General features: G+C 37.1%; 1 protein-coding gene across 4 annotated transcripts in view; it reads left to right on the forward strand.

Annotated features, from left to right (window-relative positions):
• Window positions 1-18,145, forward strand: part of Rabgap1 (RAB GTPase activating protein 1) — a 149,739-nt gene that overhangs the window by 68,154 nt on the left and 63,440 nt on the right. For all 4 annotated transcript variants that reach the window (XM_070013209.1, XM_070013222.1, XM_070013216.1 and 1 more), the window contains 3 exons: window positions 4,806-4,980; window positions 6,830-6,923; window positions 10,246-10,396. In XM_070013209.1, the coding sequence (XP_069869310.1) occupies window positions 4,806-4,980; window positions 6,830-6,923; window positions 10,246-10,396 (420 nt within the window). The remainder of the gene's footprint in view (window positions 1-4,805; window positions 4,981-6,829; window positions 6,924-10,245; window positions 10,397-18,145) is intronic.

Below are 18,145 nucleotides of genomic sequence, written 5' to 3' on the forward strand. Positions count from 1 at the left end.
TTTGGGCATTTTTGTTGGGTTACAAAATGACTTGATAGGGTAAAGTAGCCAGAATTATACTTTTGAAGTATAGTTCAGCCAGTAGACTTCTGTAGACTCTTTTGACAATTTTGAAACTACTTTGGAAGCTGAAAACATGAGGACTGTGGATCTAGGCCAGCCCAAGTGAAAAATTGTGAGATCCCAACTCAACCTATTCCTTTGCATAGTGGCACACACCTGGGCAAGTAGGAAGACCTATCTTAAAAATAACCATTTCAGGAAAGGGCTGGAGCAGTGGATCAACAGGGCCTTTCTAGTAAGAATGAAGCCTTGAGTTCAAAATCCAGTACCAAGAAAAAGGAAAATTCAATATGATATGCATATATTATATGTAATATATTATATATATTGACTCCCGTGAGCTGGAAGAGTGGCTCCCAATTGTAAAATGCCAGTCAAACAAGCTAGATGAGTATGAGTCCCTGAATTAAAAATCTCAGTACCCACCAAAGAATCCCAAAAGAGCGTAAGCTGAATTCTTAACATCATCCTTGCGAAACAGCAGAACCATAGGTTGTGAAGCTATGAGGAAGTCAAGAAATTCCTTATCTATCTGTCTGTCTGTCTGTCTATCTATCTATCTATCTATCTATCCATCTATCTATCTATCTATCGTCTTTTGTTTTCCTTTGTATTTAGGTAAGTCTTTAGGGCAGGGGTTGGAGTTTAGAATGGTAGAGGTAGAGTGTGAAGAATGCAAACATCTTACCTGACTTACGAAATGGTAACCCCTCTGTATATCACCTTTATAATAACAATAAAAATATTTTTTTAAAAAAAGAATGGGAACATTTTACCGTCACAGAGCACTTTACAGCATTGTTGATCTTATGTATAGTTTGAACAATGTTTTACTGAGTACTTATTTACAAGCACTTAATCTCACCCCCTTGTAGTTTTATTAAAACTACATTTATTTATACCACCTCTCTTTTTTTTTTTAAACATCCATAGCATTAAAAATAACTTTACCAGTACTGAGGGAAACTGACTTTAGAAATTAAACCAATTTAAAAGCATCACTGCAAGTTCAGAGAGTAAAAGGGAGATATTCTTCACAGTCTCTAGATCAGCCGGGCACTGGTGGCTCACACCTGTAATCCTAACTACTCAGGAGGCTGAGATCTGAGGATCATAGTTCAAAGCCAGCCCAAGCAGGAAAGTCCATTAGGCTTTTATCTCCAGCTAACCACCAGAAAACTGGAAGTGGCACTGTAGCTCAAGCAGTAGAGCACTCGCCTTGAGCCTTGAGCTTGAAGAGCGCAGGTATAGCACCCAAGCCCAGAGTTCAAGCTCCACGACCGATGAAAAAAAAAAAAAAAATAACTTTACTACTAATTGAGGTCCTCTTGTGATTATAACTACTAGCTTCTTAATTCCCTATCTCAGGTTACTTTGGCAGCAACCCAATGAGCATAAATAATACTCTTGTATTATTTATCTTGTCTATTTTGTAGTATATTTATGAACAAGAAACAGTTACATCCAGGGTTACTTCATAGAAACATAACACTTTTGTATTTCTGAAAGGAGATTTTTACAAGTTTTCTTAAGGCAGTAATTTAAAATGTTAACCCTTTTCAGTTCTCCTCAAACCAAAAAGAAAAGAGTTGCTACCAAGCAAAATTTTAAAATGCACAGCATGTAACTTTTCTTTACCATCGGTTTGGAGAAGCAGTTATAGAATTTTAATGTGTTTAAAAATTGATTCTTTCTCCTTTTGTTAAAATTATCTGGTGACTCAGTAACTCCTTTAAGCCTGGAAGCCTGCCCATCTGTGGGATTGTTAAATTAAGATGGCATCATATTAGAGAAGGAAAACTTTAAATTAGGGAGACAAAGACTTTCTTGGATTAGCCATTTACTGGAAATGGAAGAAAATGAACTAAAGACTTAAGTTTCCTAAAAATGATACAAAGTAACCAAGAAAAGCAAATATTCTTAGAAGTAAAAAATTATGAAGGGGCTGGGAAGTTGGCTCAGTGGTAGAGCGCTTGCCTTGCATGCCTGAGGCCCTGGGTTCGATTCCTCAGCACCACATAAGCAAAAAGAAAAAAGCCAGAAGTGGCGCTGTGGCTCAAGTGGTAGAGCGCTAGCCTTGAGCTGAAGAGCTGAGGGACAGCGCCCAGGCCCAGAGTTCAGGCCCCATGACTGGACCCCAAAAAAAAAAAAAAAATTATGGAACTTTTCTTACCAAAGAAACCATTAGAAGAATTCATTATTTATTGTATTTATATTTTCTTTGCCTAATTTTAAAAAGCAATAGATCTGAAACAGTCTACATAGGTAAATAGAAGATTCTACATTCTATTCAAGAGCTACACAGTTCTGAATTGTTTGGAATGAATCAATCAGTCCTCTACTGATGGACACATGGCATGGATTTTTTTTTTTTTAACCATTGTTTTTTTCTTCCAAGTAATGTTGCAAGATGAAACCTTGTGGGTCTTTTTGGTTTCTGAAAGTGCCTTTTTTTAGAGTAATTTCCTTTTGTTGTTGTTGTTGATCATGGGGCCTGAGCTCTGGGCCTGGGCACTGTCCCTCAGCTCTTCAGCTCAAGGCGAGTACTCTACCACTTGAGCCACAGCACCACTTCCTGCTTTTTCTGCTTAAGTGGTGCTGAGGAATCAAACCCAGGGCCTCAGGCATGCAAGGCAAGCACTCTACCACTGAGCCACCTTCCCTGCCCCCTGTTTCAGGTAGTGTTTAAGTGATACTTTCAAATGCAATTTGTAAGGCAACAAAAATTTTAAATCCTGTTTCCTACCAAAGAATAGCTTTTAAAAGCTAAAATTATTATTATAAATCTGGGATAAATATATGCTAAAGAATTTAAGTCACTTTGTTTCTTTGGGATCTAGAAAGATGGTAAAATGGGTTCTAAGGATTTGAGACCTTGAGTTTATAAGATCTATGCTTAGAAAAAAAAGTTTTAGAAGATTTCTAGGTTAATGTCTCATAGGTAATCTTTGGGTTATCTTTTCTGTTGGACAGAAATAATGTTCATATCTCATGGACACAAGCCTAGAGTTTAATATGTAACTTCACAGAATCTGAATCCTTTATTAATAGTAAGTAGCTAAGTAAAGAAACAGTATATTGTCAAAATCAAGTAATCTTTGGTTAGCTGTATTAGAGCCAAACGGCAAACTGTAGCCTGAGTGTCACATCTGGCCTGACAACTGTTTCTGTAAATAAGATTTTATTGGGTCACAATCACATTCAATTTACTTATTGTCTGTGGCTGCTTTTGCCTTTCTAATGGCAGAAGTCCATAATGGTGACAGAGACTACTAGCTCATTTACCCTAGAATAACTTACTATTTTGATTTTAAGAGAAACTTTCTGATTCTTGTATGAAGTGTTTTATAATTATGCTAAAAGAACATGTTGCCACTATGTTGGCTTTACTGTAGATCTGGGATAAATTTTAAAGAACTCAAATGGAAATTGGGATGTTAAAATGCACTCTGACATTTCTGTGAACCCTTTATCCTCTACCCTCTCTTTGTGTGTTTTTACTTTACTCTGTGTGTTCATGTTGTGTGGCTGGTTATTTTTCAGGTTTTTCTGTGTACATTTTCTGGTAGTTTTCCCTTTTTCTCATGCTCTATAATTATAATTCACTTAATGTTTTTTTCCTCCTCCTACATAAAGTGGCCATAATAGGAACATAATGTACTTAAATACTTAATGTATTTAAGGCAAATTTTTATACTGTTATTGCTAATTTAGGTCAGTGTAAACTGTTACATATTTGCCTGAAAATAAATGAGATGGAGTTACCAAATTTTTGTGTTTTCTTTTTATGTCTTCTCTTCCATTCATTTCCACCCACTGACCACTTCCACCCTAAGCTGTTGCTTTCAATTAAGAAAAAGTTCCATACACTGTTTTAATTAAGCAGGAGGGGGAAAATCATGAAGGAAGATTTTGTTAATCTAATTCTAAACTTAATGTTTTACATTTAAAATTTTTTTTTTCAGTTGTGGGACTTGAACTCTGGGCCTGAGCACTGTCCCTCAACTCTTCAGCTTAAGGCTAGTGCTCTACCACTTGAGCTACAGGGCCACTTTGGTTTTCTAGTGGTTTATTGGAGATAAGAGTCTCACAGACTTTCCTGCCTGGGCTGGCTTTGAACCTCGACCCTCAGATCTCAGCTTCCTGAGTAGCTAGGATTACAGGCGTAAGCCACTGGCACCTGGCTAGATTAAAACTTTTTGATCTGTAATTTTATATAGTAAGCCTGAAAGGATACCTTAAAGGATAACTTGAAAGGTACAGGAACAATTAACTTTTTAGTTTATATTAACTGTTGGTGCTTATATATTTGATGATATTCTTTGATGATTGGTAAAATTGCAGTAATGGAGTTGAGCTCAGTAAATATTATCCTAAGGGTTATAAATACAAAAGTGTACTTTTCTACTTAGAAAAGGTTATGTTTAAGCCCAGGTGCCAGCCCGGTTCAAAGCCAGCCCAGGCAGGAAAGTCCATGAGACTCTTACTTCCAATAAACCTCTTGAAAACCAGAAGTGGCACTGTAGCTCAAGCAGTAGAGCACTCGCCTTGAGCTGAAGAGCTCAGGGACAGCGCCCAGGCCCAGAGTTCAAGCCCCAGGACCGGCAAAAAAAAAAAAAAAAAGAAAGGTTATGTTTAGTGTAAATATTGAAAGAAATGCTATTCTCATATTCTATACAACATCAAAATATTTAATATAAAAGATTTTACTGCATTGTAATAATATTTTTTCCACCCTCAAGATAAAGCAGAAGGAGAGAAAGAATAATGCTGACACATTTTATGAAGTTGTGTGCTTGGAAAGTGAATCAGAAAGAGAGAGAAGGAAAACTACTGCCACTCCTTCTGTTCGCCTGCCACAGTCTGGATCTCAGAGTTCAATGATCCCTTCTCCTCCTGAAGATGATGAAGAGGAAGGTAAATTGCAGGGAGAACTTAATTTACATGTAGTTAGAGGACCATGCAAACTTTTAAGGTTTTATCATTCACCTGATTGATAGTATAAAGTGACAGGTAGACTTTATTCAAAGTGGGTATTTGAGAGGCTATTGTGTAGAAAATTTGTGAGAGGTTAGAAAATAATTAACATTAAGTTTTTTAAAATTATAATCAAATTGGAGAAATTAGATTTTATAATTAGTACTTTTTAAAAACTCATTGCTAGCTAAGTGTATTAGCACTTTTTTTGTCACAGCTTCTATATAACTGAGTATTTCCATCTCAACTGATTGATTTTATAGGACAGTTTGACCTGCTGACACTTGAGAGTTACACCTCAGGATTGCTGTTTCACTACCTTCATATCTTACTATCTCTAAAGTCTTAGTTATTTAAAGTTTAAATATTTTGCTTGGTCCTTTTAAATACTTTTTTCCGGGATGGGAAAGTGGCTCAGTGGTAGAGTGCTTGCCTTGCATGCCTGAGGCCCTGGGTTCGATTCGTCAGCACCACATAAGCAAAAAGAAAAAAAAAGCCAGAAGTGGCGCTGTGGCTCAAGTTGTAGAGTGCTAGCCTTGAGCTGAAGAGTTGAGGGACAGCACCCAGGCCCAGAGTTCAGGCCCCACGACCAGACCAAAAAAAAAAAAAAATTATATATATACATATATATATATATTTTTTTTGCCTCTTGTATTTTAAATATATGTATGCCATTTTATAGAACATTTAGAAATTCATAAAGATATAAATAAGAGTAAAGTATCGATCACACCACCATCAATCAGAGGCAGAAATGATTTATGACTTGAAGGCTAGCACTCTGTCACCTGACTCACAACTCCTCTTCCAGCTCTTTGGTTAATTAGAGATAAAAGGGGTTAGAAGCATGGCTAAAATGGTAGAGTGCCTACCAATGAGCAAAAGCATCAGATACTGAGTTTGAGTCCTGATCTTGGACCAAAAACAGACAGAGAGACAGACAGACAGACAGAGAGATCTCACAGAGTTTTTTTTACCTGCAATTGATTGAATTGCAATCCTCAGATATATGCTTCCTGAGTAGTTAGGATTACAGTCTACGGACACCAGCTTGTTTTCTATTTTTCAACATAGATCACACTGAAGATTTAACTCCATATGTGTTTACGTGTTTTTCCCCCCATATCCTTTTGTAACATAAATGTTAGCATTTGCCTTATATCATTTTATTTCACCATTCTTTACTGTGCCTTTATAGAAGAATTAGGAGCTGATGTTTTTTGCTGTTGTAAATAAGACTGTTATATATGCTATATATAAAGCTGTTTACTTTGGAAAAGGTAAAGGAATGTACCATATTTGTGTGTCTTATAACTTTATAAGTGGCTCTTTTCTTTTTTTGCAAATCCTGGGGCTCCAACTCAGGGCCTAGGTGCTGTCCCTGAGCCCAAGGCTAGCGCTCTACCATTTGAGCCACAGCACCACTTCTCTTTTGTTTTTGTTTGTTTGTTTTGTTGTTTGTAGTTTATTGAAGATAGGTGTCTCATGGGGGCTTTTCTGCCCAGGCTGGCTTCAAACCTCAATCTTTAGATCTCAGCTTCCTGAGTAGCTAGGATTTATGGGAGTAAGGCACTGGCACCCAGAAAATCACTCTTTTCTATAATTGACAAAATAAAGACATATGTGGAAAGAAAAGATAAAGAGGTTACAAAAACTTTCCACTTAGGGCCAGTTTTATTTTATTGTATTTATACGCAAACATTAAAAAAGAAATTATGACTATTTTCATAGTATAGTACATTTTGGCTAGCATAGCCATTTTTGTGATGCTTTTTGTTTTTTACTAAAGATAATGATGAGCCTCTCTTGAGTGGATTTGGTGATGTATCCAAAGAATGTGCAGAAAAAATTCTTGAAACATGGGGTGAATTACTATCAAAATGGTAAGTTCTATTAGTTCTCCTTTTTGTCTCTAGATCTCATTTTATGAATATGGAATGTTTCCTAATTATAATACTCAGTTTGGAACCAATTTAAATGTACACACACTAGACCTTGTATTTTTGGGATTTGTGAGGATGATAGTATAGAAATTTAATCAGTTCTTAGAATATCAGAGACAATAAATCTTCATTACTGAAGAAAACATTAAACCAAACATGGAACTTGGGAACAGCATTAAAAAAAAAAATCCTTTATGTTGAAGATTGAAGGAGTGACTCACTATTTAAGATAATACCCAGTATGACTTTTCCTCATCTGTGATAAGTTCCTGGCATGAAGCATAGTGTCACTTATATAGTATATATTGCCTACTCTGTCAATTGCCTTTCCATGTTTAAAACTTGCCTTAACATGTTTAAAACTCAGGAATTTCTTAATAGCTTGTGATGGCAAGTAGTTCAGTGATAGATGCTTGCCTATCTTTCTTGAGACCTTGGGTTCATTCCCCAGCACAGAAACAAGACAAAATATTACTGATTCTTGCTGTGCATTGTGGCATATGCCCATAACCACAGCAGTGGCCCATAATCTAAGCATTCAGGAGGCTAGAGAAAGTTCCAGACTAGCCAGAACTGAATAGGGAGTTGGAGGCCAACCTAAGCTGTCTCAAAAACAGAAAGAAAATACCTTGACAACAGTGTTAGCTAGCATTATCCTAGTCAGATTGAAGGAGATGGTATCTCCAGGTATTCATCAACAGACCAGGGATACTCTGGTGAGACATTTTTGTAGTTCCTTTCTCCTTGGGTAGGGTGCCATGGGAAAAAATCAAATACAACACAGAAAACTGAACTTGAAAGCGATTCAAGGCTGTTTGTTTCTAATGTTTCCATTGTTAGGGCTAGTACATTAGTTCCCTGTGCATCTTATGGCTTTGGGGTTTCATTTTTCTCATAAATTATAACTGTTGAAGTTTTTTAACTTTAAGCTGTGTCTTAGCATTAAAAATAATCATGGTGGGGGAATTGGGAGGGGAGGGAAAGAGAAAAATAAGGGAGGGGGTAACAATGTTCGACAAGAAATGTACTCATTATTTTACATATACAACAGTAACCCCTCTGCACATCACTTTTACAATAAAATTAAATTAAAAAAGTAATTTTACCTGAAGAGAGGAAGGGGAGAAAATACAGTAATAATATCCAGTGTATATCTTACAGAATTTATCAAATTGAGGGAGGGGTAGGATTGGAGGAGACAGGGAAGAATGGTGAAAGGGTGACATTGATCAAGATGCATTGTATTCATAAACTGCTTTGTTAAATGGCAACTCCTTTGTACAGCTACTGAAAGATAATAAAGTATACATATTAAAAAAAATTCGTGCCCTTCAGTGATACAGTACAAATGGGTGTCTTCTGCTGTAGCTCTCTTAAAATGTTTTATGCTATGGCATGAACTCTGAAGAAAACTTAGAATAGTTTTCTGATTTTTTTTTTATATTACTGTACAATCAGGCGACAAAACTGTGGATGGTTTTGTCACCATTATATCTTCAATTCAGTGAGTCTGAAGTGTTTGGACTTCTGCTGCAAGGAGTTTCATCTGCTTAAAAAGGTTTCTGCTCTAAAACAGAAATACAGTTTAGTTTTTACATGGTTTCCTAATATTTAAAACTGTCTAGTACTTGGATTCTAGAATTAGATTTTATTAGATGAGCCTACCAGCATTGTATATGATGACTTGGGATGTATTTTCTTATCACTTTGTTATTTATTTAATTCCAGTGTCCTCCCATATCCTCAAATTTATTAACTGAATTCCCATCTGTCTCTATCACTTTCAGGTTATTCAAGCCAAGTTTGCTTATTTACTCATGACTTCAGATATATCATATTTTCTTTTAATCATTTCATCTTTATTTTTTCCATCCTATGTGTTCTGTGGATAGGAATCATATTGTTAACTTTACTTCACTAAGAAAATAGAAGTCTGTGGAACTACCATATGGGATTCTTACAGACTAAGAATAATGGATGTCCTGGTTGAATACTAAGCCCTCTGTCAAGTTATGTACACAACATTTTTCAACAATAGCAACCTTATAAATTTGTAACCACTTTTACAAATGAAGAAGCTGACTCATAATTTAAGCTATTCAATGAGTAAACTGGGAGACCCAAAAATTTTAACATAGAAAATCTGATGTTGAAGTTGATTTATTTAATTCCATGTTACATTTACTAGCAGTATTAGTAATAATATCTTGGAGCTCTATCTCTCTAAGTTATCCTAGTGGTAAGAGAACTAATGTCCTCGATGTAAAAGAATGTACTGAGTTGTCACTAGTCTTAAGAAACTGATGACTACCCCAGTGAATAAACTGACCTCCCTGGTTTTTCTCTATTTGTGAAACTGGAGATACAAGGTCTACTTCAGAGCCGGTTGCTGGTGGCTCACAATTGTAATTCTAGCTACTTGGGAGGCTGAGATCTGAGAATCATGGCTCAAAGCCAGCCCGGGCAGGAAAGTCCACGTGAAACTCTTATCTCCAATAAACCACTAGAAAACCAGAAGTGGTGATGTGGCTCAAGCAGTAGAGCGCCCGCCTTGAGCTGAAGAGCTGAGGGATAGCGCCCAAACCCAGAGTTCAAGCCCCACGACTGAAAAAAAAAAAAAAAAAAAAAAGTCTACCTCAGATGGTTGTTATAGGAGCAAATGAGATACTGTGTTAAAAGCCTTTTGAAGACTTATGCTAATGTTTCTAGACAGGCTTTATCTTCTTCATTGTATAGATTAAAAAAAAAAACTCTAAAACTTATTAACTTGTTTTGATAGTATAGCGACACATTAGAAACATTCTTAAACCACCACAGTTACTTAGAGAAGTTGCTTGAAGGAATATAGAAAAACTGCTTAAAACATACTTGAATTGTTTTTTTGTAACCAAAATTACATAAATATATAGTTCACTTGTTGATTTTGAGGTAGGGCTCTGTTCCACTAATTAGAATGTTGCTCTCACTTTTTTATATAAGCTCTAGCCATAAATTATCACCTGTGGTTTCTACTTTTCCTTTTTTTTAAAGACATAATTTGGAGATACTCAGGGAGTAGTTTACATCCATGTGAGTGTTTATTTTTCCTTCCAGCCAGTTTCTTACAGCTATTTTTTATCAAATCTAATCCAATAGCCCTTTGTCATTTTTCTTTATTTTTATGTTGCTTTATCAGGTAAGTCATTTAGTTGAATTTTAATAAAAGTAACTCTTTAGAGAATCTTCATTTTAGGAACTAGTGAGTTTTGGCTTTATTTTTTAGGCATCTCAACTTGAGTGTAAGACCCAAGCAGTTACCATCACTAGTGAGAAATGGGGTCCCAGAAGCTCTTCGAGGAGAAGTCTGGCAGCTTCTAGCAGGCTGTCACAACAATGACCACCTGGTGGAAAAATACCGTGTTCTTATCACAAAGGTAAAGACACAATGCTGAATCTTCACTATTAATCCTTTTCAAGATTTTTTTTAATAATGACATGTCATTGTAGTTATTTAACCTCCAAAAAGATTTCTTTTGTTTGCTCAATTGTTTGTTTTATAATATATCTAAAATAAGAATATAACTGGCTAAAATAACAATATTTATCAGGCACCCGTGGCTCACACCTGTAATCCTAGCTACTCAGGAGGCTAAGATCTGAGGATCAGGGTTCAAAGCCAACCCCAGGCAGGAAAGTCTTTATCTCCAAGTAGCCACCAGAAAACCAGAAGTGGTGCTGTGGCTCAAGTGGTAGAGTGCTTGCCTGGAGATGAAGAACTGAGGGACAGCATCCAGGCCCAGAGTTCAAGCCCCACAATCAACAACAACAACAACAACAAAGAATACTTCTGGCTGAAGATGTGTCTTTTGTAGCATAAAAGAGAAGTGCAAGCTTTTCTTTCTTGATTTATTGTACCTCAAAGGTAAGAGATGTCCTCTAACCCATTATGCATCTAAATCCTTACTAATTGTAGTTACATTTTGGTCAGAGAAGTTGTACTATTCAGTATATAAATTTTTTTTTTAATTCTTGTCATACTTGACAGAAATGTGCTTTTTGGTAGAAGAGGCCTAGTTCTTATTGATGCGGTTGTTCGAGATTAATTCTGTAGTCTTAAACCATATTCCCTTCTAGCTTATTCCTCTGAAGACAAAAATCCTTGTTTTTACCATATGTTTCCTTCCCAGTTTGCAATGTTCTTCAACCAAAAAAAGAGACTTCTTTGTGCAGCATATAAACTTTAAAGTAGTTTTCTTCAAAGTTGGGCAGTATGTTATGCATTTATGTATCCATGTTACTGGTTTCCGCTTTAGTATTCTTGAATTCCTGAAATGTTTGTCAATTAGGAAGTAGTTTTTCCAATGGTATATAATCCAAAACATGGGTTATAATAAGGTATTGCTCAGGCTGCTTAAAAAGAATTGAACATATTTCTATATGATAAAATGAAGCCTCTTAAGAAAACGTTAAAACATAATTAGGGATAAACAATGTCTTTATAAAGCTGGTATTTAGTACAAGTATCTTATAATGGAACAATATTTAAACATAAGATAGGACCTTTCTTCACCAGAAAATGGTTGGTTGTTGTTTGTTTGTTTGTTTTTAAGAAAATTTTGGATTTGTAATACTATCTTTCTATATCCTTTTGAAGTCCTTGGAAATGTTTGAACAAAATTATTTGAGACTTTAATACTTTAAGTTCAAAATTTTAGTCCCATAGATATAGAATCATATACTTTGTATACAGGAACATTTAAAGTCTAGCATCCACATATTTGTTTTTTGGGTTTGTCTTACCACACTCAAAATGATGGTTTGAATTCCATGCCAGGTTCTTGCTGATGACATAAATTCATTAATGATATAATTTTATTTTTCTTTATGTCTTTGTAATCCATAATATATGTGTACCAAATAATTTTTTTTCTTTTTTTCTTTTTTGTTGCCTGTCCTGGGGCTTGAACTCTGAGCCTGGCTAGTGCTCTACCACTCAAGTCATGGCTCTGTTTTATTTATTTGTTCTTGTTTTTTTATGGTCAATTGGAGTTAAGAGTCTCAGCTTTGAAGCAGGATCCTCATATCTCTGCCTTCTGAGTAGCTAGGATTACAGATGTGAGCCACTAGCACCTGTCTAGATTGTATCTTGTCTTTTATTCATCTGTGTTTGGGCATCTCAGCTGATTTCACCATTTTGTTGAGTTTATTATTTGAATTTTCTTCTCCTTCACTTTTACTTGTCTGTTGTGGAGTTGTTAGTTTATTCATGAATTTAGTGATATTTCACTGAGATCTTGCATCCAGGTCCAAATTTTTATTGAAATTTCAATTCCCTATGTCCTTTTAGTTGGTGATTTCTCACAGGTTACTTAAGACTGCATAGTGGTAGCATTGTGGTATATTTTCTTGTTACTAGATCATAGGAGTGTGCCTAATAACAATTTCAGTACTAAAGACACTATGTTCAGAACTCTTCTCCAGTCAGGATGAGGAAACATAGCTACAAATGTATTGTAGTTGATAAGACACAACTTTGTGTTTGTAGCAGTTCTTTTCGGGGGGGGGGGGGGGGCTAGTCCTGGGGCTTGAACTGTGGACCTGGGCACTGTCCTTGAGCTTTTGTGCTCAAGGCTAGCACGTTACCACTTGAGCCACAGCTCCTCTTCTGGATTTTTGGTGATTACTTGGAGATAAGAGTCTCTCAGACTTTCCTGCTGGGGCTGGCTTCAAACAGTGATCCTCAGATCTCAGCTTCCTGAATAGCTAGGTTTATAGGCCATCAGCACCTAGCTTCAGCAGTTCTTAATGATAAGCAGTCACTACTACTCTAATGCCTTTAGATGACTATAGAAGCAAGATTATATCTTCATGCTGTATGGGGACCTTAATTAACCAGAGTAGAAACTGGGAGAAAATAGCAAGGAGAACACTAATGAATAAATACTAAGTATTTAGGTTCTGTTGCTGTTGTTGTTTGTTTTGTTAGTTGTAGGACTTTAACTCAGGGGTCTGGGCACTGACCCTGAGCCTCTTTGTGCTCAAAGCTAGTGTTCTACTACTTGGGCCACAGTGCCACTTCCAGTTTTTGAGCAGTTAATTAGAGATAAGAATCTTACAGGGACTTTTCTGCCCAGGCTAGCTTCAAACCACAGTTCCCCTGAGTAGCTAGGATTACAGGTGTGAGCTACTGGCACCCAGCAATAATTAGTTTTATAGGAGGGAATGGGTAGGAGCTACATTCAATAAAAGGGGCTAATCCAACAAGACGTGGCTAGTCCCAAGTTATGAGCACAAACGGTTCACATTCCACAGCTTCCCATGCAGCTGAGACCCAGGCAGACACCACTAAAACAAGCAAAATATTTACTTCTAAGAATGAAAACTAGGGGCTGGGAAGGTGGCTCAGTGGTAGAGCGCTTGCCTTGCATGCCTGAGGCCCTGGGTTTGATTCCTCCGCACCACATAAGCAAAAAAGAAAAAAGCCGGAAGTGGCGCTGTGGCTCAAGTGGTAGAGCGTTAGCCTTGAGCTGAAGAGCTGAGGGACAGCAGAGTTCAGGCCCCACGACCCGACCAAAAAAAAAAAAAAAAAAAGAATGAAAACTAGGCTGGGCACCAGTGGCTCCCGCCTACTAAGAAGGCTGAGATCTGAGAATCATGGTTCAAAGCCAGCCTGGGCAGGAACGTCCGTGAGACTCTTATCTCCAATAAACAGCCAGAAAACCGGAATTGGCACTGTGGCTCAAGTGGTAGAGCACTAGCCTTGAACTGAAGAGCTAAGAGACAGCGCCCAGGCCCAGAGTTCAGGCCTCACAACTGGGAAAAAAAAAAAAAGAATGAAAACTAGAAAAATATAGCCCAGATTTTGTTCCTTCCTTTCTTTCTTTTCTTTCATTTGTCCTTTCTTCCTTCTTTTCTCCCTCCCTTTCTCCCTTCGTCCCTTTCTCTTTTTCTTTTTTCTTTGAAGATGATATTGGAGTTCCAAATCAGGGCCATGTGCTTGGCAAACAGATGCTGTAAGCCGTGAGCCACACCCCAGTCCATTCAGCTGTGGTTACTCCTTCTTTGCCAGGGATTGGCTTCAGATCACAGTGCTCCTACGTAAGCTTGCCTTGGAACTTGGATTGTATTTGTGTGCCATCACACCCACATTTCTCACTAACTTTTTTGTAGGGTGGCTTTTAACCATGTTCCTACCTATCTCTGCCTCTCTTTAAAATGTCTCAATTTAAAAATGTGTAGCTCTATGAAATTTTACATATAAATATACTGCTATGGCAATTATAAAGAGCTAGGTGTACCTATCACCTCCAAAGTTATTCTTGTCTTTTTCTTTCTTTCTTTTTTTTTTTTTTTTTTTTTTGGTTGGTTGTGGGACTTGAACTCTGAGCCTGGACACTGTCCCTGAGCTCTTCAGCTCAAGGCGAGTACTCTACCACTTGAGCCACAGCACCACTTCTGGTTTTCTGGTGGTTGATTGGAAATAAGATTCTCACAGACTTTCCTTGCCCAGGCTGGCTTTGAACTGCTATCCTCAGATCTCAGCCTCCTGAGTAGCTAGGATTACAGACATGAGTCACCGGCTCCCCACCTAGTTTTCATTCTTATAAGTAAATACTTTGCTTGTTATAGTGGTGTCTGCCTGGGTCTCAGATGCAGGGGAAGCTGTAGAATGTGAATTGTAATAATGTAAAATATATCACATACTTAAAGATGTCTCTTATTTCCATATGCACTGGAATTAATTTGGCAAGCACTCTTCTCCCATTTTCCTTTTGAAAGTGAAAACTTTCTAGCTTTGTCATTTCATTGGGGATCCAGGAGAGAAACAATGCAACCACAACACCCAGCTGTTACGCAAGCACTTTTATCCATTGTCTGTTTAACTCTAAGAAAATCCTTGTGAAGTGGTAATTACTGTTTCCATTTTAGTAATGAAGAGACTGGATCATAACTATGTTTAAGTGCACTCACTAGTGAAGTATATAGTAGAGACTGGATTTGTTTGCACTTAGAACTCAGTACTTTTGGTCCATTAACCTGTTTAATAATCTTTGAATATAGTAAGAACTTTTTGTACAGAAATGTGTGCATACATAAATTCATGGAAACATGAAAATATATACCTGACTTTGCACATATTTATTTTATTTTAAACTTTGTTCTTTCTTTCAACCATTTTCATATTGGCAGTTCCTTACTTTATTTCTAGTTTTTAAACATGAAATAGTGTATGTATTGGGGGGGGAGGTGGAGGTTGTATGGGGTTTTGTTTGTTGTTTTTGTTTTTTGTCAGTTGTGGGTCTTAAACTCAGGGACTGAGCACTGTCCCTGAGCCTCTTTGTGCTCAAGACTAGCACTCTACCACTTGAGCCACAGTGCCACTTCCAGTTTGGGGGCTGGTTAATTGGAGATAAGAGTCTCATAGGAACTTTTCTGCCTGGGCTGGCTTTGAAATGTGATCCTCAGATCTCAGCCTCCTGAGTAGCAAGGATTACAGGTGTGAGCCACCAGCACTGCAGCAATAATGGGGTTTTTAAATATCACTACACACATTAGAAATCTTTGAGTTGTACAGAATAGTCTTAGCATTTAATGGTTATTTAATTTTGTATTCATTTATTTACAGTTTTCTAAAAGTTCCACCAGCAATGTACATATTGACTGAAATCCTAACCAATATTATCTCTATTTTTGAATTTTTGTTATCACTGGATGCAAGTGATGCCAGTATACCAGTAGTTAGTAGTTCCCTGACTAGTTTAGTCATAATCGAAAGTGATTTACTCCTCCATGGTAAGGTCCATTTTTCATATATTTTATTTCTATTCACAAGTTCAATTTCTAAGCACTGTATATAGTTGTGTATTCATCCTTTGCATCAGCAGTATAAATATCTTGTTTTAAATAATTTTTATGGACTTACGGTTTCATGCCTTAAAAAACATTTGCCTGGGTTTTTGTTTGTTTGTTTGTTTTGAGTCCGGTCGTGGGACCTGAACTCTGCTCTTCAGCTCAAGGCTAATGCTGTACCATTTGAGCTACAGCGCCACTTCCAGCTTTTTTCTTTTTGCTTATGTGGTGCTGAGGAATCTAACCCAGGGCCTCAGAGGCATGCAAGGCAAGCGCTCTACCACTGAGCCATCTTCCCAGCCCTTGCCTGGGTTTTTTTGTGTGTGTTTTTTAATTTTACAAGGATTCACTGTAGAATAGCAGGATAAAGCAGGGAGGAGTGAGTGGGGGAGTTTGGGGGAGAAGTATTTTGTTCTCCCCATGCAGGAAATGGGAGTAAAGGCTCAACATTTTGTCTTTTATGTAAAATTTTTCATTTTGTTTAATATCATTCCTAGCTCTAGATTTTGGGAATACAGTTTTCAAGATTTTCTTGCAAGATTTTTATTATATGTGTTTTTTTGTGTGTTTAATCCATCTGGCATTTTTATACAGAGCATAAGATAGGGATTCAGTTTTACTTTCTTCCAGATGGGTTACCAGTTTGATTCTTTTGTTTTCCTCAGAAAGCTCTACCATCTTTGTGATAATTGAAATTCTCATATATACCAGGATGGGTCTGTTACTGATGTGCTTATATATTCCTGTTCTAAACTGTTTTTTAAGACTTTGAGTTATATTCTAATATCTGGTAAAGCAAGCCTATTTTCAGTGTTTCTTGTTGCATGCTTGACTATTTTTGCAAATTTAATCTTCTGTGAAAAGATTTAAAAAAAAAAAAAACTTATTTAGCCGGTGAAGTGACTCACATCTGTAATCTCAGCTGTTCAGTAGGAAGAGATCAAAAAGATAACTGCCTGAAATATCGTCTTAATTAGAATGTGTATGTGGTAGTGTATACCTGTGATCTGAGCTATGAGGGAGGTAGTATGCAGTAGGATCTCAATTTGATGCTGGCTCTGGACAAAAACTTGAATACCTACCTGAAAAGTAATTTAAAGAAAAAGGACTGGGGATTTGATTCAAATGGTGGAGCACATGCCTAGCAAATAGGAAACCCTGAGTTCAAATGCTAGTACCTAAAAAAAGAAAGAAAAAACTTACCAACCTAATTACCCCAACACCCTGCGGTATAAGTATAATTCAAATCTGAATTGTATTTAATTTACATATTTGTGGAGGTGTAAGTTTAGATGATTTAAAATATATGAGATATGTAGATTATATGCAAATAGCTCAGCATTTTATATAAGAGACTTAAGCATCCATAGATACTGGTATCCAGCAGGGGTCCTGGAACCAATACTTTACATACTGTGGACCGCTGTAGTGTTTGAGTTCTGTTCAAAACTTAGGCTGCGATTCTACCATTTCCTAACTAGATAGTTTTGCTGTATGATTCTATAAGAAATAATGTTGTGAGTGATCTATAGAACTGTATTGCCTGCTTCCATATGGAAATTGTCATATTCCTAGCCGGGTGCCAGTGGCTCACGCCTGTAATCCTAGCTACTCAGGAGGCTGAGATCTGAGGATCTCGGTTCAAAGCCAGCCTGGGCAGGAAAGTCCGTGAGACTCTTTATCGCCAATAAATACCACTAGAAAACCAGAAGTGGCACTGTGGCTCAAGCAGTAGAGCGCTCGCCTTGAGCTGAAGAGCGCAGGGACAGCACCCAAGCCCAGAGTTCAAGCCCCATGACCATCCAAAAAAAAAAAAAGAAAGAAAGAAATTGTCATATTCCTGTTATATTATTGTTTGTGAAAATAATTTTAAGCTCTCATATTTCATCTCTGAGATTATTTTCCCCTCTAAGAGACTTTCTGTGTGTTTTATCTATGTAGAGATTTCTAAAGATTTCCTGATTTATAAGAATATAAACCAGGGCTGGGAAGGTGGCTCAGTGGTAGAGTGCTTGCCTTGCATGCACGAGGCCCTGGGTTCGATTCCTCAGCACCACATAAGCAAAAAGAAAAAAGCTGGAAGTGGCACTGTGGCTCAAGTGGTAGAGCGCTAACCTTGAACTGAAGAGTTGAGGGACAGCGCCCAGGCCCAGAGTTCAGGCCCCACGACTGGACCCTACCCCCCCCAAATAAAAGAATATAAACCTATTAGGCTTGGCCATATTAGAATTACTGGTAGTGGACAGTTAATTTTATTAGCATCAATTAATTGTTTTCAATTAATTGTTTTTGAAAGGATTTTCATTGTGCTATTTTCATACGTGCATATAATG

This window comes from Dipodomys merriami, unplaced genomic scaffold, assembly GCF_024711535.1.
Source record: "Dipodomys merriami isolate MVZ:Mamm:240054 unplaced genomic scaffold, mDipMer1.0.p SCAF_11, whole genome shotgun sequence".
Taxonomy (NCBI): Eukaryota; Metazoa; Chordata; class Mammalia; order Rodentia; family Heteromyidae; genus Dipodomys; species Dipodomys merriami.